This window comes from Halichoerus grypus, chromosome 15, assembly GCF_964656455.1.
Source record: "Halichoerus grypus chromosome 15, mHalGry1.hap1.1, whole genome shotgun sequence".
Classification (NCBI taxonomy): Eukaryota; Metazoa; Chordata; class Mammalia; order Carnivora; family Phocidae; genus Halichoerus; species Halichoerus grypus.
In genome coordinates, this window is record NC_135726.1 from 717,763 (window position 1) to 742,470 (window position 24,708).

Sequence of the window (24,708 nt, forward strand, 5' to 3'; positions counted from 1 at the left end):
TGAAATGATGCATTGTCAGCAACGAAGTTTTACACGTACAGGCGGGCAAAAAGAAAAGGACCACCTACATGCCAGGAGCTCATTCTCAATGAGCTACAAACCTAATATTCAGTATTCACAATGTCTGCTGTAAAGTCCCTATTTCGGGACCACTGGGGCCAAGGAGGGGAGATGGGGGATCCTGAGCAGCTCTGGGTCCTGCCGGGAGGGCGCCACCTGCATGAAGCACAGGCCCCCGGCGTAGGGCGGAGAGTGATGTAAAATGACCCCAAAGAAAGAGGAACCACGTTCTACCAGAACGACTTGGATCCTGGGGGTGGGGGGGTTGGGCAAGAAGATTCATAAAGCAGGGGGCTCGGGGTAGGTGGTGGGGCGGGGAGGCTCTCTCACATCCAGGCCCTGCTGCTGCCTTCCTTCTAGAGGTTGGTGGGGCCCTGGGGTAGGGTGAGGATGCAGCCTCGAAGACGGGAGACACAGAGTGCACCCCACCCCATCTCTGCCCTGGACAGAAGATTCTGGGGTGTCCGGGCCACCCCCCGCTGGCCCCCTCCTACCTGTCTTGAACCAGCCATCCCAGGTGAAGGCTTGTTTCGTTTCTTCTGGTTTGTCCCAGTATTCTCGGAACACAGATGGCCCCCTGACCAAGAGCTCCCCTTCCTTCTCCTTGAACCCTGGGGTCACCTGTAGCATGGGAGAGAGCAGACACCTCTCAGGATGGGGACTCCACCCGCCTTCCTTGTGACCCCCCCAACGACCACACCCTCTTCTGAAATTAGACACTTTGTTGGAAATGACTGAAAAATGCATCTTTCAACGCTGGAACTCAATCAGACGGCTAGGAGCGGTGTCGGCCCCATCATGGCGGGGAGCTGTGTGTCACCGCATTCGTCCTCTAGACTCGAAGCCATGAGTCACTGGCCCACGTCACAGGCGGCGCCTGGCTGGATTCGAGCTGCCCGTCCACGTCTCAAAGCTGTGCACAGAGCAAAGGTGACTGAACGGAGGCCAGGGACACTCTGTTCTGACTCATCAGCTCCCACCTGGAATGAACTTATTCTGGGGAAGAACCATCCCCCTCCTCCAAAAAAAAACCAGAGACCCTTCAAAAAAGGCTGTCAAGCTGTCGGACTCATCTGTCTGAGGCCTGAACATAGTCCATACTTCTCAGGCCGACGCAGTAGGTGGACAACCAGAGCCTGTCCCGCACCAGCAGCTCTCGGCTGACGCCACAGCCCACCTCCCACTTCAGGGCCCAGCCCGGCGCCCGCCATCCAGCCTGTGTGGAGGAGGTCTGTTTGTTTTCCAACCAAACCAGACTTTATTTGAACTTCACCCGTTTTCCCACTGCTGCCCTTTATCTGATCCACTGCCAAGGTCAGACTATTCTCGCCAGAGATGGGGGACCTACTTCCAAGCATCGGCCCTGAATCCCAGATCCAGTGAAAGTAATGTTCAGGGAGCGCCTGGGTGGCTCAGTCATTAAGCGTCTGCCTTCGGCTCAGGTCATGATCTCTGGGTCCTGGGATCGAGTCCTGCACTGGGCTCCCTGCTCAGCGGGGAGCCTGCTTCTCCCTCTGCCTGGTGCTCCCCCTGCTTATGTGCTCGCGCTCTGACAAATAAATAAAAATCTTAAAAAAAAAAAAAAGTAACGTTCAGGATGGAGGAAAAGACAAAGACACCTGTAGATAAAGAGAAAACAAGAGAACTTGTGGCCAGCAGATCTCATCTGAAAGAATGACCAGAGAATGTTCTTCGGACAGAAGGGAAATGAGGCCAGAGTTAACACAGAAAACTCAGAAATGAAATAAAACCAACAGAATCAGTAAATACCTGGGTGAATAAAACTGACCATTCTGTTCCTCATGAGTTCTTTCAAACGATTTGGAAGGCGGAAAGCAAACGCTGTAACCCCATCTAACGGTGTTTACCACTACCACATGGAGACATTCCACACGAAAACCAAGCGACACCGGGAGAAGGCAAAGTGACCCCATACGGGGGCAACAAAGATTCTTTGCCTGACCAGCCTGTAATCAGGCTCCCGAACCTTCTCCTAGGCCATCTGGGCTCCTGTAAAATCCAGTTCTAGCAAGAACCTTGCTACATCAGTTTAGCAAGAGTCCCCCGCCCTGATACCCGGTCACCCTCAAATCTGCTATCACCCCCAGGTGACATGTGATCACCCCAGCCTGCCCTCAACAGAGATCTTGTCAGATTGGTTTAGCCAGACTCCCCACTCAGCCCTGATGTGTCCCCTCAGCAAGTGTCCACCCACTGATCCCACCTGCTGCTTGGGAGTGAATGTCCACTGGGCCTGCTGCATTCAGTTGTGAAACCCCACTGTAGGGGCCCTACAGCTACCCCAATGGTCCTTAATAGAGTTCGCCTTGCCACCTTCAATAAGGGTCACTGAATGTTTTCTCTCTGACTGTAGGAATTCTACATCTTCGGGGAGTGTTAAGTCCTGAATCTAAGTAGGTCTCAAAAAGTGAAGTATGTATATTGTAGTCCCCAGAACTACTAAAAAACTGTATAAGAGCAAATGGTCAAAAACTCAACAGGTAAATGAAAATGTAACACTAAACAATGAGTCCAAAGAGGCAGTGAAAGGGAAGCTGAGCAACGAGGAACTGAGCAGACAAACCATGAGGAGGTAACAAATGGTGGCAGGTGAGGTTCAAGCATTTCAGTAATCAGGTTAAATGTAAGTACAGCTCTAAACACACCAATTAAGAGATTGCCAGACTGGACTGAAAAACCATACATGATCCAACCCTATACCGTCTATAAGAAACTCACTTCCAGGACAGTTACCCAGGCAGGTGAGAAGCAAGGGGATGGGACCATATAGACCACAGAACACCAATCAAGACAAACAATATTGACTACAGCTTTATTAACACCAGACAAAGTCAATTTAAGAGCAAAGAACAAGCAGGATCACCTGACAATAGAACGGTCAGGTCACCAAGAAAACATAACAACTATAAATGCGCATTCACCAAGAAAGAGACTTTCAAAATACACCAGCAAAAATCCAAAAGCAGAGACAGACAATTACGGTGGGAGAGTCACCCCCCCACTCCCCCCCACACCCCATGCTAGAAATGGTCAGATGCTCGGGGACGAGCGGGGCCGGGCACCGCCGACCACCTCCGACCACGTGCACGGGACTGACATCTGCGTTGCAGCCTGAACCAGCAGCATGTGCATTCACCGAAAAGGCCATGTTTTGGGACACACACACGCCTTCACAAATTTAAAAGAACTGGAATCCTATCCAGTATGCTTTCTGACTATAACAGAATTAAATTAAAAATTAGTAACAGGAAGATATCAATCTCCAAACACTTGGAAAATAAACAACACACTTCTAAATAATTCATGAGTCAAAGAAGAAGTCTTAAGGGAAATAAGAAAATCAGAAAATATTTTGAACTGAATGAAAATGAAAACACATCAAAATTTGCGGGGCTGGGGGGGGCAAGTCCCAACGGTGCTGCAGGGAGATCTGCACCAGTAAAGGCGTGAACTGGGAAAGGGAAAAGTAACAGAGAAAACTCAAGGAATCCACAAACAAGTCCTTTGAAGAAGGCTCAATAAACAGATAAACTTGTAGGAAGAATAACAAAGAAAGAAGACACAAGCTGTCCATGAGAGAAATGGGAAGGGCCCTACTGCAGATCACATAGGCACGCAAAGATTAATAAGGGGACACCGTGAGAAACGCTATGTGCGTAAATTCAACAACCTAAATGGAGTGTTTTTCCTCAAAAACCACACTCTACCAAAATTCACCCAAGATGCATTAGATGACCTGAATAGTCCTATAACCATTACAGAAAATGAATTAATAGTTAAAATCTTCCAAAAAGGAAGGCTCTAGGCCCAGATGGTTTCACTGGTAAACTCTATTCAACATTTCAATAAGTATTTAATACCAGTTACAGGCAGTCTCCTCCAAAAAGCAGAGGAGGAGGGAATAATTCCCAACTCACTTTATGATGCATTACCCTGATACCCAAACAAGACAAAAAAGCACAACAAAAGGAAACCTCAGATGCAAACATCCTCAGCAAAATGCTAGCAGACCCAATCCAGCACATATAAAATAAATGATATACCACAAGCAAGTGGGGTTTGTCTCGGGAATGCGAGCCTGATTCAATACTAGAAAATCAGCCAACATGATCTACTGTATCAGCAGCCTAATGAGAGAAAAATCAGTTGATGTAAAAAAAGCATTTGCAAATATTTCATCCAGGAGCACCTGGGTGGCTCAGTTGGGTAAGCATCCGAGTCTTGATTTTGGCTCAGGTCGTGATCTCAGGGTTGTGAGACTGAGCCCCATGTTGGGCTCTGTGGTCAGCACAGAGTCTGCTTGAGATTCTCTCTCCCTCTCCCTCTGCCCCTCCCCCTCCTCTAAAAAAAAAAAGAAAATATCTCATCCATTCATGATAAGACCTCTGCATATCTTAAGTAGAATGGAATCTACAAAAAGTCTGCAGCTAATGTCATATTTAATACTTTTACCATTCAACATCACACTGGAAATCCTCATCAGGGTAATTAAGGCAAGAAGAAGAAATGAAAACATACAGATTGAAAAGGAGGAAGGAAAACTGCTCCTACTTGGAGAAAACATGATTGTTGATATAAAAAGTCCTAGAAAACCTACAAAAATACCTTCTAAAACTAAAAAGGGAATTTAACAAGACTACTAAAGGATACAAAACTAATACACTAAAATTGATCGTATTTCTATATGCCAGCAATGAACAGTTCAAAAACAAACAGAAAACTCCACACCTACAATAACTGAAAAAGAAGGAAAGGAGGAGGATGGCGGGAAGGAGGAGAGAAGAGAAGAGGGATACCTGGTTTTAAGTCTAGCGGGACACGAAACACACACCAAAACAGATCTAAGTGCGTGCAGAGGCATACCATGTTCATGGATCAGAAAGACGCGGCAGAGCGAAGATGTTAATTCTCCCTAAACTGATTTACAGATTTAATGCAATTTTATTTTTTTATTTTTATTTTTTTAAAGATTTATTTGAGAAAAAGAGAGCATGCACACAGAGGGAGAGGGAGAATCAGCCAATGGCAGATGCTTAACGGACTGAGCCACCCAGGTACGCCAGATTTAATGCAATTTTGATCAAGATCCCAAGAGGACTTTTATAGATATAGACAAGCTATTTATAAAATTGGTATGGCAGGCCAGGCGCCTGGGTGGCTCAGGTCATGGTCCCGGGGTCCCGGGATCGAGCCCCATGTTGGGCTCCTTGCTCAGCGGACAGTCTGCTTCTCCCTCTGCCCCTCCCCCTGCTCATGCTTGTTCTCTCTCAAATAAGTAAATAAAGTATTTTAAAAAAAATTGGTATGGCAGATAAAATAACCAGAATAGCTAGAACTGTGAACGAGAAGAATAAAATTGGTGGCATGGCACCGTCGTTCTGAGACTCACTGTAAAACCACAGGAGTTAGGACTGGTGTTGGCAGAGAAAAAGATGCACAGACCAATGGAGAACATATAACCTAGGTATAGACCCTGCTGAAATATGTAGCACCCATCACAAGTTCAAGAAAACCTGGGCTGTTTTCACAGGGGACTCCTGTCTTTGGGCATGTGCACCCCTGCACGAGGCCCCCCCCCCATTTTACTCCGACCAGGGGCCATGCTAGAGAACCTCCAGCACTAGAATGAAGGCTTCCTCATGGGAAGGAGCCTGAATGTCTTTTTCTCTATCAGCAGCAGGTGTTGCTGGAAAGCCCCCTGACATCTGCCCAAGTTCATGATAAGGGGTCTGCTCCAACCTTCTGTGGAGAAAGGCGTGGGGGAAGGAGGTGCAGGAAGGCAGGCAGGTGGGCTATGGGCCAAGGGGGCCAGTGAGGAGGGGCAGGACCCATAGCAGAGCTCTTGAGCCTAAAGGCCCCTGGGTCCCTCCTTGGCTGTGGGCTCCCACTGTGTCCTGATGAATGGCTGCCTCCCCCTGGCTGCCCACTGCTCAGGCCTCAGGACATGGGTTGGACTGGAAGGACCTGGACATTCATGCAGGGATGAGGCCCATGGCAGGAAGGAGCATGCCTTTCAAGGGTATCTGGGGGCAGGCTCTGGTTGTCGGGAACAGGGAGGCACAGGGCAGCTAAGACCTTGCAGACGTTCATGGGGCACATCAGGGCCCCTGGCCTTCCTCTTCCTTGTGAAGCTTCCCCCTTCGGGGCAGTGCCACCTCCTACCTGGTCCTTGCTAGGGAGGGGGTAACCCGCTGCATCCCAAGACACAAGGGACACACGGCTGATGGCGGTCTGCTGTTTGTCTGAGGTGAGTGCCTTCGTGGGGGCAGTTGGGCTCCCCGCCCATGGCAGGACCAGCGCACGTCCAGGCCCTACGGCCCTCGCCCCAGTCCTCGCCCTGCCGCGCGGGTCAGGTACAGCAGCTGGTGGCACACGGCCGCGACAGATGGCACTGACAGGCAGGGACGGGAGAAGATGCGGGGGGGAGCCCAGGAGATGCTGGTGGCCGTCGGGAGGAGAGGCAAGCCAGCAGGCTGTTGTCCAGAGTGACAGCTTGCATATGGACAAACACAAGATAATTAATTTTTTAAGGGGAAATAAAGAGAAGCAGAGCTCGCTACCGCTGCCCTGCTCCAGCCTGAACGGCACACGCGGTACCTCCGCGTCCTCAGCCAGAGAGGTTTCTACGTGGAGGCTGGCGGGCTACAGTCAGTTATGAAGCCATTTGTCTACGGATGGACCGCGGTGCTGCTGGTGAGGGCTCGGCTCTCTGGAAAGTGAACACTTGGAAAATAGACAAACGGATACAGACAGCGTGGGACGTGCTCATGGAGTTAAAAGGTGAAGCCAGCGGGCGGCCACGGCACGTGCAAGATGCACCACGGCAAACAAAGCCACTGGGTCCTGCGGGCAGATGTGGCATTCACCGCAGCCCAGCAGGGAGATGAGACAGAAGCCAGAGGAAACCGTGAAGGTGGAGTGGGGGGCCTGTCCAGGTAGGGGAGAGGGGAGCCCGCGCTTCCAGCGCCCCGAGTCCTGCCGGACAGAGCGCAGAGCTGTGCACGGCAGGGACAGTCACCAACCAGCCACAGCTGGGGCAACCCCATAATGGGGCCACGGATGAGACACGACGGTTTCCCCACACGAGGACCAACAGTGGGAGCCCAGACCGTGCCCTGCAGGGTGCACACGTGTGCCCAGCCGGATGTGATGAGAGCCTGGGACAAGTGAGCCACCCTCCTGGGCTGCCACGGCCTTTTGTGGACTCAGGCACTGCCCCGCTGCCACGGCCGCTGGCAGACACAGGCCCGTGCTCCTCTCCCCGCCTGCTCTGAGCCTGAGAGCAAACGTGGGCTCTCCCTGCTGTCTGGGAAGCAGTGCTGGGCCCAACCCCCGTCCGCTGCTGTCTTCCCCAGGGACTCCCCTCTGCAGGGCAGAGCCCCCAGAACCCCCCGGCCACTCACTCCTGATTGCTGGTGCTGGGTTCTGGCCAGAGGAGCACCAAGGGCTCGCAGGCTGCGCAGGCCTGGGGGCCACCTTGCCCCGCACCGCCTCTGGGCACCATCGCTGCCGACACCCGTCTCTGGACCCCGGTGGCTCCAGGGGACACTGTGTCCAGCCCAGAGTGAGGCTGGATGAAGAAGGCAGGCATGGGAGAACTCGAGGCCGAGGTGCCCACGGCAAGTTGGCCCAGGGGAGGTTCTCAGGGAAGGTTTCCTGGGCACCTCTGTGCTCCCCACTCGCCGTCAGCGCCCGGCACGCTCCTGCTCAGGTGTCCCTGTCCCTCTCTGAGAAGTGTGGACGTCACACCTGTCACTCAGGCCCAAGGTGGCCTTGCCAAGCTCTGGGTCCCCTCACTGTGAAGAGCAAAGGCGCCACCTGAGCCCAGACAGAACCTGAGTGAAGGCCGCACACCTGATGTCGCTTGGTCAACAGACAGGAGGAGCACACGGTGGTGGGTGAGAGATCCCCGGGATATGACATGGGCCATCCCGCACCCCGGCCACGTGAGGGACACCCACTGGAACTGGAGGGGTGGGGGCAGGGCACGTGGACGGCCGGCTGTTCCTCATACTCTTAGTTTTCCAATTTTTCTGGAAGTTTGAAATTATTTCCAACTAAAACTTGAAAAAAACTGAAAAATCGTCTTCAGCCATCCTGACTTCTGAACGTTAAATCCGTCAGTCCTCAGAAGTCTGGGCTGTACTGAGAATTTACGTATCACAGGAGGACTGAGGTTTGTCGGGCAAATGCCGTGTCCAGAGAGGACGTCCACACTTCAAGCAACATGTTCCAAGTCCTGTAAACAGAGTAGATCCTGGCTTTGGAGAGGTCGTCCCTCTACGCCTCACCATGCATGGCTCCTCCCCCTCATTAATGAAGTCCCCAACGAGACAACAGGTTAGCTCGTTTCCACTGCAACACGTCACGAAAACAACACAAACATGCTTCTTTCAGGATGGCCTGAGCCTGCCCGGGCTCATGCACACGCCACGGTGTCGACGGGCTCCCGGGAAAGACGTGGGTCATGAGCAGCTCTCGTGGAGGGGGGCGGGGAGCCAGACAGAAGCTGCCCATGGGCCACTCTCCCTCCACAGGTCCCAGGGGTGACAGTGACAAGTGTCTCTGAGTCCCCACTCTGAAAGGACAGAGGGAGGGAGATGCAAGGTGAGCACGGCCCTCGCGGATAGCACGCACGAGGCCCGAGTCCCATGGTCCGGACGAGGGGTCGGTAACTCAAGCCATGGCTGGCGGTTCCTGCCAGCAGGACCAAGGGAGAGAGGGCAGCCTCCCCGGTCACAGGGCCGCACGTGGGGACCCTGAGACCTGCATGTGGTCATCGAGGCAGCTCTGTTCTGGATGGTCACACTGATTCCTTGAGCAAGCTGGGAATGTTCTAGAACACACAGCAGGAGCCCTGAATCCCCCGTCTTCACATTTAGACAGAGGTGTGCGCGTGGCGCGCCCTGTGGGGAGGGACTCTGGCTCCCTCAATCCCTCCCGTCCCCACGACCCCCAGGGCCACCCTGGGAGCATGCGCTTCCTTCTGTCTGTCAAGGGCCGGGGCTGCAGGTCTTCCTATTTAAGTGCATTCCAGCGCTGAGCACTCTTCAGACCACAGCAAGTAAAGCCGGACGAGGAGCAGTCAGGCGGGCGGGCTGGACCCCAGCTGCGAAGCAGGTAGATTTCGTGTAACTGCAGGGGGAGATGCGCCCCGCGTGCGCCTGGAGGCCAGGTCGGCAGGGGAGTGGCACCTGGGGGATGCAGAGGCAGGCGACGCTGTCTGTGCTGCTGGCTGGGGACCGACCCACACGCCGTGACAGACCAGGGTCCCTCCAACTCCCCCCGGCCATCCCCGACCCAGCAAACAGGCTGGGTGTCCAGACGGGGAGGCAGCCCATCACCGCACGGATCGCAGGCGCAGGTGACCTGGGTGCGAGCATGTCCGCGAGGAGGCGGAGGACTGAGGGCGCAGGCCGTGAGCCAGAAGAGGACTTCGAGGTGTGGCTGCGGCTGACAGCCTGGAACAGCCGTGTTGAGGCAGAAGCCCAAGCAGAGGGTGGTCAGGGAGCAACAACTACGGCTCAGGGCCTCCAGGCTGTCCTGGAGAGAGGCGGGCACCCGCCCGAGGGCAGCCGGGAGCCTGCCCGCACACCACGGAGGGAGCGAGGGTGGGCCTGGAGGCCTGTCACGACCGGGCAGCAGAGGCCTCGGAAGCCTGGCGAGGTGCCACAGGCCGGCCCTCCACCTGCGGCCCAGGTGAGGGGTCTTGGGCAGACGGAACACCTCGGCTTCTTGACGTCACTGTGAACGTTACCGTAGGATTACACCGAAGACCACCCTGTTCCACCCATGTGCTTGGCAGTCTCCTTGACCCCCCACTTGAAACACGGACACCGAGGCCACCGGCAAGGCTGGGGCCGAACGGGAGAGCGGGGCTGCAGGGAGAGAGAAGCCGCTCGCTCCTCGTAACAGAGATCCCTCACACGGGCGTCCAGCCTGCACATCGGCTTAGACAAAGTAATCTCTTTTTAAACCAAAATTCCAGCTCCCGCCAACCCCAATGTCGTCTGATTACCATTCGCTTACGACCAGCAGATTGTAACTATTAGAATCTTCACTGAAGACAATAATCTCCCCTTCTCCCCCTGCTTCACCCTTGTTGACTCAGAGTAACGGTGAGAGCCACCACTGAATCCAGCGGCCGGGGGCAACCTTCGTGTTCCGGGCTCTGTGAGTCGCCCACACTGGCCTCGCGAGGCTCCCGGAGCTGGCCACACCTGCCCTGCGTTCACTGAGTGGGGACAGGGCCCCGCCCGCACAAGTTTTAACCAGATGGCGCCTACAACAACCTGTTTTAACAAGGGCTGTTCTGAGGCTGTCACGACCCGCCTCGCAGCGTCCCTGGTGGATGGAGCCTGGGGGGCAGCGGGGCAGAGCCCTGGAGGGTGGGTCCAGCACTGTCCACACGGCCACAGCCCCCAGAAACACCACCAGCCAGCACCTTTGCTGTCCAGGAGGAGCCGTCCCCGCGCGGTGGGGGCTCCACCCCCAAAGCAGAGACCCTCACCCTCTGTGGCTGGCCTGCTGGGCGGTCACGGCCACGTGATGCCTACGTGCTGTCCGCTGAGCTCAGAGAGCAGCCCACCTGTGTCTCCTTTTCATTTCCTTCCGCATGGAGCACATAGGGGCAGCCCTCCTTCTTCGGATTTTCTGAGACAATGCGCACCTCGACGCCCGGCAGCGGGGTCCCCACAGAACCTGCAAAAGAGAGAGGACAGGGCTGCAGAGAAAGCAGACCCCGGAGCCACGGGGACGGGGCTCCGCAGCGGCCAGCACTCAGCCGCCCACGGCCTGCGAGGCCCAGCTCCGAATGCTCCAGAGCTCCATCACCTTGGGGAGGCTCTCGGCGCCCAGGCTAGAGGCTGGGGTCGCTGCCGCGTCCCCACTAGCAGCTGGCTGTGCAGTAAGGGCGCGGGTGACAGTGGACTGTCCCTGGGGGGCACGAAGAGCACCTGTGCACAAGAAGGCCCAAGAGGGCCGGAGCTGGCAGGTGGAGAATGCCACCAGCATTCTGGTTCACTTATTAGGCACCCACGGTATGCTGTGCATTCATCCCACCCGGAGCACCCAGAGGAGCGGCCTGCTGCGCCCCGAGTCCCCACGGCCACTCTAACAAAGGACCAATGTGGGCAGAGGTCCTGACACCAAATGCTCAGTAGCTGTGAGGACTCACATCAAGGCTTCAGGCCCTTTATTTAACCACTGGCATCGGTGAGGATCTGGCATGGGACAAATGCCTGGAAGGCTGACTCCACAACTCAACATCTGCTCAGGATTCTGGGATCCAAACTCCTGGGAAGGCCAGCTACACGGGCCTCATGTTGCTAGAATATGGCACCACACTGTCCCTGTGGCCTGTCTTCTGCATCTGAGGTCCTGGTGGGGGGAGGTCAGGGCTGTAACCAGAGGGCTCTCGGCTGTCCCACCCTGGTGGCCTCCTGCCTCCACTCTGGTCAGGAGCCCGTGTCCCTGCCTGGTGGGAAACACACCGACCAGCTCCCTCCCGTCCCCTTCTTTTTGTTTTGCTTCCAAAGATTTTAAGTATCCAAGTTAAATCTGTATGAGATACAATTATTCATCACAAAGTACATTCTGCACATTCACAATGCTGGGCAACCATCACTGCCATCTAGTTCCAGAACTTTCCAACACCCAGAAGGAAACCTGAGCCATCAGCAGCTCCTCTACCCCCCACCCCCCGACCCCTGCCTGCGTGGATCTGCGTGGATCTGCCTGCTCCGGACTTTTCCTATGGAGTCTGGGACACGGGCCCTCCGCAGTCCTCTGGCGGTGCATCTGCTCACAGCCTGTGACCACACAGGCCCCAGCCAGCCGGGAAGCCAGGGAGTTTCATCCCTGGTGTGCAAACGAGACATGGGGACCAGACGCCAGAGCTGGCCTGTGAGCCCGGCCCCTCGAGCCCCGCTTCTGGCCTGGCTCAGCACAGGCCCGTGAGGACCAGATGCCACTCCACACACGGTCTAGACACGCTTTCCAGGTGACTTCAAGGTCCTTTCCTTTTCTAGATTAAATGAATGGTCCCTTTCCTTGTGGATTCTTTTCAGCAACAAGCTTAACTCCTCCGTTGTGTACGCTGCTCTCCCCAGGCCTCAGGCCTGTGCAGAAGGGCTGAGAGACACGCGGCTTGGTGGCGGGCCAGGGTCCGAGGTCCTCACACTACTCCCACCTGCTGGTGCGTTATGGCTGGACCTCGGCAGGCTGCCCTCGGTGTTAGTCCTCAGTGACTTCAGTGTGTGGTCGTGATTCATGACGAAAATGTGTTAAAGCCACAGAACAGGTTCAAGGGAGAAGGCAGATGGAGTGCAGCAGACGGAGGGGCCAGCCAGGAGGATGCTCAGACAGGCCGTGCGGACCCCACCAGCCGCCCGGCTGCACGGTGCCGCCGGCCCTGACAAGACGACGCTTTCTAGCTGCTGCACCAGGGTGAGGAGCCTCGACACGGAGAAAACACCAAATACTGTCATCGGCTGACTGACTACCTCCTGAGGCTGGGCAGGTGCCTGCCAGAGGCAAAGAGCCCCACGAGTACTTGGCAAGGATTCAGGAAGAATGACTGCTCGTCAACTTCAATACAGAACCTTCAGCAGGACGCCTGGCCTCACTCAGAAATAAAAGCTGGCTCTTCCTCCCCTTTCCTGCTGAGCTCCGCAGCAGTGTGACCCCTGCTCAGCCCCGAGCCCTCCCAGTGCTGCCTCCTGAAGGATGAACCCTGCTCTCATGCTCCCGTCCCCGGAGGGAAGCAAGCAGAGGCTCCCTCCAGGCCCTGGGGCCACAGGGCAGGTGTGTGGCCCGGGCCGCCTCCAGCGGCCTGCAGTGTGGCTGCTGGAGAAGGTCAGGGCTCCACCCGACTTCGCCGGCTCCCGAGCCCGTCACAGTGGTGTCCCCACATGACTCACAACTGTCTGGCTCGGCTACAGACTGGAGCTTCCCACGACCCCCTCCTTGGGCTCAATGATCTGCTGGAGCGGCTCACAGAACCCAGCAAAGCACTGTGTTTCCTACCACCACCTTTTTTTTTTTTAAAGATTTATTTATTTATTTATTTATTTGAGAGAGCGAGAATGAGAGAGAGTGAGAGAGAGAGAGCATGGGGGGGGGAGGGTCAGAGGGAGAAGCAGACCCCCCGCTGAGCAGGGAGCCCGATGCAGGACTCGATCCCGGGACTCCAGGATCACGACCTGAGCCGAAGGCAGTGCCCTAACCGACTGAGCCCCCCAGGCGCCCTACCACCACCTTCTTATGAAGGTCATGACTCGAACAGCAGATGGCAGAGATGCCCAGGAAGGGGGTCCCCGAGCTCCCAGCCCCAAGGCCCCACCCCCAGCACCTCCTCTGTGCACCAGCGCCACGGGGTTTTCATGGAAGTCCCACGACTGACTCAGCCCACAGCCCCTCTCCGCTCCCCAGAGGTTCCACCCCTCCAATCGCAGGTCGGTCCCAGCCCCACCCTTAGGGGCTTTCCCAAGCTCGTCTCATGAGCAGAGACTCAGGTGTTGGGGAAGGGGCTTCTGTGAGCAGCTAAGACCCCTGGTGGCGCCCATCACCTAGGAAATCCCAAGGGTTCCAGGACCTCTGTGCCAGGTATGGAGGCAGAAACCAGCATGTACTTCTCACCAGAAGAGGGTCCCAAACCGTCCTCCTCAATTCGAAAACACGAGCCTCCCCACCCACCGTCCTCCTCCCCTCCTTTCAATCCACTGCTTTCTCCTTCAAATACTCTTTAAAAAAGAAGAAACCCTCCTCCCAGCTTCCTCCTGCTCCTCTCTGGCCTTTTCTCCATCTCAACAGTGACCGCGGCCAGACATTACGATCGTGGGAGTGCTGGCAGAACCGCACTTAATTACCGCATCAGACACAACAATACGACTAAAATCTCCGGGTGCAGACGACGACTCCAGCTTCACAGGCCGCAGGGACTGTGGGGTGAGGTCCACCCAGAGAAGACGCTGCAGTCTGCGTGGGGCAGCCGTGGCCCCAAACCACGCCCACCCCGCCTGAGCTGGCCAGACAGAGCAGGGTCCACCAGCAGCAGTCCCCTCCTGCACCCGCGGGGACGGCGCCCCCCGCCAGTGTCCCCTGGGCGGCAGTGCCGGGCACGGTCAGAAGTGCATGTCATCCTTCTGCATCTCTGAGACCCTTGTCGGCTCTTCCCAGATAACTGCAGCTGGCCTGTGGCTCTGTCCAGCACCCAGGGAGGGAGGCAGCTCTGCAGCCGCCCCGGGAGCACGGGAACAGGCTGGTGAGGTCCTGGAGCTCCTGTCCGCGCTCCGCGGAGCCCCTGCAGGAGCCGTCAGTGCCTCTGATCTCCACCTCCAATTAGAGCGTGATTAGGCCCAGCAGCGCCAGGCCATGAATTATTCATCCCCCTTCATGGTAACCACCAGGGACGCAGAGAAGGAACAGTCGGAAGATCCGACCCAGAGCCTGACACACAACCTCTCCGTGCAGCAGGTCCCTCTTTCAAGGTTGGCCTTGCCCTGTGTGCCCTGTCAGCTCTGGAGGACCTTTAAACATGGATCCTGGCGGTCACTGCAGTGACCGTGAGAGCAACGCTCAGAGGCCATGTGGGCAGCCCGAAGGAAGGGGCCGGCCTGAAGCGACCCTGGGCTGGAAGCAGGTGTGGGGCCCGGGGTGGTCGGCCGCGTCCCAAGCGCACCATGAGCCCAGCCCAGGCATCAAGGCACACGGATGGGACCGAAGGTGCCAAGGAAAGCCCTCAACCAGTTTCTCCAGAAACGATGCCACTTTGCCTTTTTCCAAACCAAAGAACCAGCACTGGTCTCGACTGCTGGAGGCCTGCCTTACAGACAAGGTCACGGGTATCTGATCCTGCGGTAGGAAGAGCGACCACACCCACGCCCTCCTGTTCCTCACAGTGTCCTTGGGGTTCAGAGCCTTCGCGTTCTACCTTCCTCATGGGGGGCTGGAAAAGGCCAGGTCAGTCGGGGACCCTCGCGTGACCTCTGTCCTGACCTCTGCTTTCCCTGGTCACGGGGGGGTTCTCCCTCCACCACCCGGGTGAGCCCCCAGCTGGGCCTCCCTTGTGCCCTCCATCCTGCCCTGGCTCCTGGCCTTGTGTTTGCTCTTCTAATGAACCAGAAGGTTCCCCATGCATCTCTGTGCCACTCTCTCTTCCCCCAAACTGGGCCACGCTGCTGTGCTCGCGGCAAAGCGGGTGTCCCGGTGCCACAGTATGAACATCCACTCCGTCACACACCAGCCATGTGGCCCCCGGCAGCTTGGTGGTTGCCTAAAGCCTCTGTCAGCCCTGCATCGGGGCTGCTCCGGACAGAGTCTGGCCACTTCTGGGGAAGTCAAGTACTCACCTACCTTCTGACCACCAACCCCACTCTGGGTATGACCCATGAGAAATAAAGGCGCACGTTCGCAGAGAAGCTGCATACAAATGTTTACAGCAGCCCCACCGGTAACTGTCCCAAACCAGACACAACCCAGTGTCCTCCGGCGGCGGAGCAGGCCAAGAAACAGTGGCCTGTCCACACCGTGGAATTCTACTCAGCAAGGGAAAGGAACCCATGCCCACATGGATGAGTCTCGGACACATCCCGCTAAAGGACCCAAAGGGCCACGTCCTGTAGGATTCATTGTACGACATTCCAGAGAAAGCACAAGTACAAGAAGGGAAAACAGGTGCGTGCTTGCCTGGCCTGGGGGGAGGAGGTGCTGAGTGCGCAGAAGGGGAGGGTTTGAGCTGTCAGACCCTTCCGTGTCTCAAGCGTGTGGTCAGCTACGTGTGTTTTCAAAACCTCACAGAACTGAACGTGGGAAGGGAGAACTTTACCGTATGTGCAAGATAAACGGATGCAGGGATATAATCATAGAGCCGGAGTTGTTTTGCTATTACTTCTAAGGGGCTCTCTCCTGTGCTGTGGGCCCGCAGGAGGGAATGTCCCACGCCTGGGAGAGCGCCGAGGTCAGAGCAGAGCACATCCACACCTCAGGCCTGGCTCTGCTGGCAGATTCCCTGCTGAGGAGCCCGGGTGTGCAAGTCTGAGCTAAAGTCAGACGGAACGTCTTAGAGAAGGCTGACGGTAAGCCCAGGGCGGGAAGCTGTCTGCAGCTGCAGGTCATCCAGACACATGGAGGGCCCCCTCACCCGCTGCCCCGACACCCTGCATGGCTCCGGGTGCCTGCACGGGAGGCTCTGGTCTGCACGGAAGCAGCGCCCGCCCCGGGAGGCACACTGCTGAGCACATGGATCCTGGTCGATCCCATTCTTCCCACTTGTCACCTGGGAAGGACAGTGGTATCAAGAACACCTATCTGTCCTATCCCTGACCGGCCACTTGGGAGAAACGTGAGTGCCCATGGGGGGACAGACCACAGCCACCTGGCTGGCGCCCCAAGGAAGCTCTCTGGCCCAGCAGGGCAGCGTCCTCCCCGGCCCAGCCCAGCTGAGGGCTCGGGGCAGAGAGGACACAGTGGCAGGGGCTGCTCATACCTGGCAGGCGAGTGGCGGTCAGGGGGTTGGACAGGGCCATGCCGATCTCCGTCATCCCGTACCGCTCCAGCAGAGTGTGGCCTGTGATGTCCTGCCACTTCTCCAGCACAGGCAGGGGCAGGGCGGCCGATCCCGAAACCATCAACCTACCAGCACAACAGAGGCGGCCTTAGCTTCTCCGAGGCAGAGTCCTCCCCAGCCGGACAACGAAAACCAGACATGCACGGTGCTCTTCAGTCAACACCAGCACCTCGAGCTCACGACAAAAACGCCAGTCAGGGGCTAAATTTTAACTCTGTTCTCTTAAAAAGAATTTGTTGGGTGCATCTTAGAGTAAAACAGGTCTTCAAAAGGAACAGGTAACTGAGGTAAAAAAATAATTTTAGGGTCTTTGGAGGCATGCTTTGCACACGACTAATGTGCCGTCTACAAACAACCCTAAATCACAGCAACACTAGTAAAAATTTGGTTTGTGCATAAACTGCTTCCAGGTCTGAGGCGCAGGAGGGCAGACCAAGGAGACAGCCCACAGCTGCGGCCGGTGGGCTCACGGGGGTGACACCTGTCACTTCAGCCTGACGCACACGCATCACACCAAGAGCGTCCCGTTCACGCTGGCCAGGCAGCTCGCTCCGTGTGCCGTGAAAGGCTGTGCTTGCCTCAGAGAGCGTGTCACATGTCCCTGGTCCTGTGAAAACTCACCAAGCCCCCCACTTGGGTGTGCACTCTCTCAGGGGCTCACCCTTGAGTGAAAATCAGGGAGAAGCGTGCTGTGTCTGCAGGGTCGTGACAGAAAGCAGAACAAGCCTCATGCCACGGAAGGGCCCGGAAGATCCAGCGCATGTGCTGTCAGGAAGGCTGTTTGTCAGCAGGTCTGGGAGGGGCAGGGCAGGGGTGGGCATGCTCCGCGGGGGGACGGGGGGCTCGAGGGCCAGACGGATGGGGGCGAGCCCTCGTCCTTCCGACTGGACCACAAGACAGACGGAGACAGATTGACAGAGACAGATGCATCTGGACAGACTCAGAGAGAGAGACAAAATACAGACGGACACGCAGAAAACACAGCTCGGTCTATCCATCAGAGGGGGTGGAAAATGTTGCTTCCTACAACTTGGGACTGTTTTACTAAACATATGTGGTATTAGTTGATCTTTAAGGCTTTCTGGGCAGGAGCGCAGGCTGTTTCCATTTACCTAATTTTCTCTTCACAAACTGCACGGACAAAACCCTGGACGTGAGGCTGGGTGAAATGTCTGCCATGATAATCCATCAGCTTGGCGTAGACTGTGGGCACTGCCATAAATACGTTAATCCGTGGACTTTCACAGCCTAAGAGCTTTTCCCAAACCTAGAAAGGAAAAAGGAGGCAGCCGTGAGGAAACACGCACACGCGCAGACGCGTCCACACACGTCTCGCTCCGGCGCAGTTCTCTTGACGGAGACCGCCCCTTCCTTCAGCTTTTAAGGCCCGTACGCGGCTCCCACTACGGGGTGTGTCCCTTAGGTGACACAGCCCCTGGCCTTTCCCACAGGAGCCCCCGTGCCGGGGACGCTGACGTGTGGCTGCAGGGTGATCTGTGAGGAGGGACAGCCCGCAGGGAGAGAGCAGGGCACGGCTCCAGCCTCGCGTCTGCTGTCAGCAGAGAGGGCGCACCTCACGCTCTCCCAAGTGGCGCCTGCGAGCCTGCGGGTCAGCGTGGGGCCTGGCTCTGGCAGACACGCAGAGACGGAGATTATGTCAGAAAATAGCACGGGAATCTTCATGTCGTCTGGTGACCGATGCTTCCTGTGTTAACACAGAGATGCCCCAAGTGCCTCACTGGCTGCAGAGCTCGGGTGCTACCCCCGGTGCTTCGGAAAAGCTGGCTCGGCACCCGCGTTCCGTGGTGTCTTCACCACGGTGCCGCCGGGTGAGCCTCCGGTCAGGATGCGCACAGACTGAACCTCAGCACCCTGAACACACGCAGACCTTGCCCCGTGTTCGAGGGGCCAGTCCCACACACCCTGACCTAAGTGGAAGGGCTGTGTGGAGGCAGGCGTATCTCTCGGGGGAAATAATACCGTTCTTTTAAGGACAACAATCAGCACCCCCCACATTGCAAAGCATGTAGGGAAACGGGAAAAGGTGACCCATAACTAGGGAGAGAAAGTCAACAGAAGCAGGCCCTCAGAAGATCCAGGTGTTGGAATTATCAGACAAGGAAGTCAAGGTAATTACAACAAACAGTCCTATGGAATTTAGAAGAAAAGAGCAACAAAATGAGGGAAAATCAAGGATTTCACTGGAGAAGTGGAAATACAAAAAGAACCATTATAAAACGGGAGACATATTATCTGAAGTCATGAATTCACTGGACAGACTGAGACACGGATGGGGCGGCACAGAAGGAAGGACAGAAGCAGTGAGACACGGGCTCGCGGAAAAGGTCCATGCCGAAGGGGGACGGGAGGACAGGAGACGGGGCACCGTGAGCGACCTGCGGGCGACCAAGGAAGAACCAGCACAGCATGGCTGTGGGCCTGGCAGGGACGCCCTGTGTCTGTGGGCTCGTGGCCTCACCAAAAACGAGGCAGCGCGTCTCCCCCTCCGAACTGCAGCATCAACATGCGCCCCCCAGGACCCCGATAAGCTCTGGGTGCAGAAACTGACAAGCTGACCCAGCACTCGCAAGAAGGGTAAAGACCCAAAAGGGTCAGAACAAGTGTGAAAAGGGAGAATAAGCGTGGAGGACTCACACCTCTCAACTCTCGAACTTGCTCTAAAGCAAGAGTGACCACTGCAGTGTGGTGTGGCTGGGAGCCCAGACCCCCAGACCCATGGACTGACCGGAGCCCAGAATAAACCAACACATGCACGGCCCACCGTTCGTATGTTTGTAAAGATTCTGTGTCCTTATCTATCTTAGAGACAGAGCGCGAGAGCAAGCGAGCGTGGGGGGAGCGGCAGAGGGAGAGAGAGCGAGAAGCAGACTCTGTGCTGAGCGCGGAGCCCGATGCGGGGCTCGATCTCACGACACTGAGATCACGACCTGAGCCGAAACCAAGAATTGGACGTTCAGCCGACTGCGCCACCCAGGCGCCCCATGGCCAATTGGTTTTTGACAAAAGAGAGCCCTCACTTCAGCTGGGGAAAGAATAATCTTTTAAACAGACAGTGCGAGGACAACTGAACACCCACCTGCAAAAGGATGAATTTTAGACCTTTGCCACATACAAAAATTAACCCAAGGTGAATCAGAGACTTAAATGCATGAGCTCAAACTATAAAACTTCTAGGAAAAAATCTTCATGATCTTCGTTGAACAAAGATTTCTCAGATATCACACCAAAAGCATGGTCTATGAAATTAACTGATACAATGGATTTCATCAAAACTAAAAACATGTGTTTCAGAAGATACCATTAAGAAAATGAAGAGACAAGCCAGACTGGGAGAAAATATTTGCAAACCATCTATCTGACGAAAGACTTATATCCAGAATATATAAAGAATGCTTACAACTCGGTAAGATAAATAACCCAATGCAAAAATGGGCAAAAGTTCTAAATAGTTCACCAAGGAAAATATACGGATGCAAATGAGACCATGAAAAAATGCTCAACATCACTGGTCATTAAGGAAATGCAAACTGAAGGGCCCCTGGTGGCTCAGTCAGTTAAGCCTCCGACTCTTGGGTTTCGGCTCAGGTCGTGATCTCAGGGTCATGTGATCAAGCCCCACCTCGGGTTCTGTGCTCAGTGTGGAGTCTGCTTCAGATTCTCTCTCCCTCCCCACCTCCCCACCCCGCTCATGCTCTCTCTCTCTCAAATAAATAATCTTAAAAAAGAAAAGGAAATGCAAAGTGAACCACAGAACTTACCTTGTATCTACTAGAATGACCGTAACAATAACTTAAAACAGCAACAAGGGCTGGCTCTGATGTGGAGAGACCCTGAGAGACTAGGGTCCTTGCATACTGCTGGTGAGAATGCAAACACCAGCCCATGTGGAAAGCAGCTTGGCAGTTTCTTAAAATACGAAACATAAACTTGCCCTACAATCTGACAATTCTATTCCTGCACATCTCTGTAAGGTAAATGAGAACATGTCCACACAAGGATTTGGGTGCAAATTTTCACAGCAGCATGATTCTTTTTTTTTTTAAAGATTTATTTTAGAGAGCGAGAATGAGAGAGAGAGAGAGAGAGTACATGAGAGGGGGGAGGGTCAGAGGGTGAAGCAGGCTCCCCGCTGAGCTGGGAGCCCGATGCGGGACTCGATCCAGGGACTCCAGGATCATGACCTGAGCCGAAGGCAGTCGCTTAACCATCTGAGCCACCCAGGCGCCCAGCAGCATGATTCTTAACAGACAAAAACTGGAAGCAACCCAGGGCCCCTCTGACGGTTCATGGGCAAACAGAGCACGTGTACCCACACAGCGGGGTGCTCTTCAGGAACAAAAAAGCAACCACTGCCCCACATGCTACAACATGGGTGAAACTCAGAGCTGTTTTGCAGAAAGAAGGAAGCCAGACATAAAACACTGCAAGCTGCATGACTCTGTGTCCATGCAGCGTCCAGGAAAGGGACTGTGCAGAGAAGAGGCAGACGGTGGTCGCCAGGGATGGCGTGGGAGCAGGGAGTGAGACAATGGCAGACAACTCTAGATTTATGAAGAATCACTGCATCATTTACAACAGTGACTTTCTTTTTTTTTTTTTAAAGATTTTATTTATTTATTTGAGAGAGAGAGAGAATGAGAGAGAGAGCAAGCACATGAGAGGGGGGAGGGTCAGAGGGAGAAGCAGACTCCCTGCTGAGCAGGGAGCCCGATGCGGGACTCGATCCAGGGACTCCAGGATCATGACCTGAGCCGAAGGCAGTCGCTTAACCAACTGAGCCACCCAGGCGCCCTACAACAGTGACTTTCACGGTATGCGAGTTACATCTGGACAGAGCTGCAAGAAAGACACAATACGAACACTCGAGGGAAACAAGCTGGGAGACTGGCGAGCGAGAGGGGCACAGACCTGAAGGAGGACACGGGGAGCGCCGCAGAAGCAAAGTCCTGGGAATCACTGTAGAAGGTACGGACTCCTGACTGCTTAAAGCAACAACAGTGACAGCTCGTCATGAAGATAAAGGAATAAAGAACAGAGGGCAAAGACACAGAAAGCACAGGTGCATTAGAGAAAGCCTTTGACACGAGAGTGACCAAGAGAAGAAGGGAAGCATAAACCACCCATGTCACACCTAAAGGAGACACCACCACAGATCCCAGAGGCACTGAAAGCACAGGAGAGAACTGAGGAGCTACAGTGCATTTCACAATTGTGATGAAATGGACAATTTCCTTTAAAAACAAAAACCTACCAAAACTGACACAAGAAACAAAATATAAATATTATAAGTCTTGTATCTGTTAAAGAGATTGAACCCTTAATTAAAAGCCTTGCTGGAGAGGTCTGGCCTGGATGGCTTCCACGGTGAGCTCGAGCAAACATTCAAGGGAAGAACAGCCTCAGCCTTACCCCAACATGCCCAGGGAGGAAGAAGCCCTTCACAAGGGGAGCACTGTGTCGACACAGGAGCCCAGCAAGGAGGTCCCAAGAGAGCTGCAGACCGGCACTCCTCATGAACACACATGCAAAAGCCTAAGCAAAATAACAGCAAATCTCATCTAGCAATATATAAAAAGACAACACATCCCAACCTTAGGAAGTCTGCTGCAGGGCTGCAAGGTGAGGGAGCTAGAAACATGAAAGACTTAAATCAGTGTAAGTAACTGCATTAGCAGGCTACAGGGGGAAACAGATAAATAATAAGGAAATAAAGGGGCAGATGCCGTGTGATCACCACAGTAGACACGGCCGTCTGTAATACTCTACCCCTCTGAGATAAGAGCTCTCAGCAGACAGGGAGATACTGGGTACTTCCTTGAGCTAACATACGGCATCTACAAAACCAACAGCTAGCATCACACTTAACCGTGAAATGTTAATGCTTTCCCCAAGACTGTGAATAAGTCAATGATGTCCACACCATTACCGCTTCCAAATCAGTGTTACAAAAGTAAAAATTCTCTGTACCACAAGACACTGTTAAAAAAGACACTGGTTTGGGGGCGCCTGGGTGGCTCAGTCGGTTAAGCGGCTGCCTTCGGCTCAGGTCATGATCCCAGGGTCCTGGGATCGAGCCCCGCGTTGGGCTCCCTGCTCAGAGGAGAGCCTGCTTCTCCCTCTCCCTCTGCCTGCCTCTCTGCCTTCTTGTGCTCTCTATCTCTCTGTCAAATAAATAAATAAAATCTTAAAAAAAAAAAAAAAAAAAAGACACTGGTTTGTGAAACAAAAACCAGACTGGAGAAAGATTCAAAACATGTAATTCTGACAAAGGCCTTTTATCCAGAATATATAAAGAACACCTACAGATCAATAACAAAAAGCTCAATTTAAAAAGATCTTTGAGTGACCAACAAGCACACGAAAAAGTGCTTAAGAGAAAGGCAAATTTTATAATAAAAATGAGGTAGCACTGCACACGCAGGAAGGTGGCTGAAATGTAAAAAGCCCGAACAACTGAGCATTGGCAGGGTTGGAGCTCTGGCGCCCTTGTCACTGCTGATGGAAGCAAAGAACAGAAACCAGAGTTCGGCAGTTTCTCAAAGTCAAACACACAAGACTCTGCGACCCAGTAATCCTACTGCTGGGTATTTACCCCAAAGAAATGAAAATACACATCTGCAAAAAAACTTCCATGGAATGTTCCCAGCAGCTTTTCTCATAAAGCCAAAATGGAAACCACCCAAATGTCCACCAACAGGAGAACGGATGAACAGCAGTGGGACCCTTGGTGATGAGAAGGAATTAGCTGTTGTCACGTGAACGTGGATGAATCTCAAAGATATGGGGACAGCATGAGACACAGGAGTATAGTCGCTGTGGGTCCATCACGTGCAAGGTTCAGAAACAGATCAACTGCCTTAGAGTAGTAAAATTCGACGAGGTGGCTGGAAGGAGGCACGACAGACCTTCCGGTGGGCTGGGAACGTCTCATATCCAGACCTGGCGTGCCCCACACGCGCACATTCACCACAACACGGTGAATGACTGAGATCTGTGGGTTGCACTGCACGTGCGCCGCATCTCAACAAAAGGAAGCGAAAACACACACGCACACTGAGCGTGACTGACAATACCAGGTGTGGGCGAGAATACGGAGCAGCCCTCACCCCTTGCTGGTGGGGGTAAAATACACAGCGCCTCGGAGAAGTCTGCCACAGTTTCACCACAATTAAAGCCGTGTCTGGCCCAGTGGGTGTCCAGCACCGACAGGTACAGACCCAGGAGAGGCGTCCACAGGAAGATCCTGATGAGAATGTCCCCCAAACTGGAAACAACACCGTGTCCTTCGTGGCAGCAGGGATAAGCAATGGAACGTGACACGGCTACACAAGAGACAAAGCAACACGCGCTGCAGGAAAAGAATGAATCTCAGTAGAGAGCAACGGGCTGAGGCCACAGAGAGCACGTGGGATGCACTCACAGCGCCAGGAGCTGGGCCAGCGTTAGCTCTGGTGGGCGCAGGGGTGGGGTGGGGTACTGAGGCAGGAGAGGACCTTCTGGGGTGATGAGGATGTCCTCTGTCCTCCTCTGGGTGCAGACAGCAGCTGCACAGGGGGTCACAGACATAAAGGCAGACGCTGCACATGCCTGATGTACGTACAACTGAATGTACGTAAATTATCGTCAATGAAAGTAAACATCCCCGCTGTACAGACCCCGAGTACTAACAGCTCCAGGCAGTGAGCATCAGTGAGTGCTGACAGCAGGTGCCCCTGCGGGACGACGCCCACCACCGGGAAGTCTCCCCCCTCACCACAACAAAACAGAAACCCTGAAACTCATCTCTCAATCCAGCCACCAATTCTCAAGAAATACAGGGGACATGGAAACACGTTAAATGACACCATCAGGACGCAATCTGCAAAAGGACACACAGCCTGATCTCTTAAACAACAAATGCCCAGAAAACACAGAGAGGGGCCTGCAGGTGAAGCCACACGGGCGGTGTCTGCACCGAGTAGGAGGCGGGGCATCACTGGGACCCAGTCCCGACACACCGGAGACCACAGGCCGCCCTGGCAGTGGGGACACTGCCGGCG

At 54.6% G+C, this 24,708-nt stretch overlaps 1 protein-coding gene across 9 annotated transcripts in view; it reads right to left on the bottom strand.

The window, feature by feature from the left end:
- Nucleotides 1-24,708, bottom strand: part of ACSF3 (acyl-CoA synthetase family member 3) — a 105,502-nt gene that overhangs the window by 15,267 nt on the left and 65,527 nt on the right. For all 9 annotated transcript variants that reach the window (XM_036119809.2, XM_078062709.1, XM_036119808.2 and 6 more), the window contains 4 exons: nt 17,761-17,915; nt 16,568-16,713; nt 10,670-10,782; nt 555-681 (listed from right to left, as the gene is read on the bottom strand). In XM_036119809.2, coding sequence (XP_035975702.1) covers nt 555-681; nt 10,670-10,782; nt 16,568-16,713; nt 17,761-17,915 — 541 coding nt within the window. The remainder of the gene's footprint in view (nt 1-554; nt 682-10,669; nt 10,783-16,567; nt 16,714-17,760; nt 17,916-24,708) is intronic.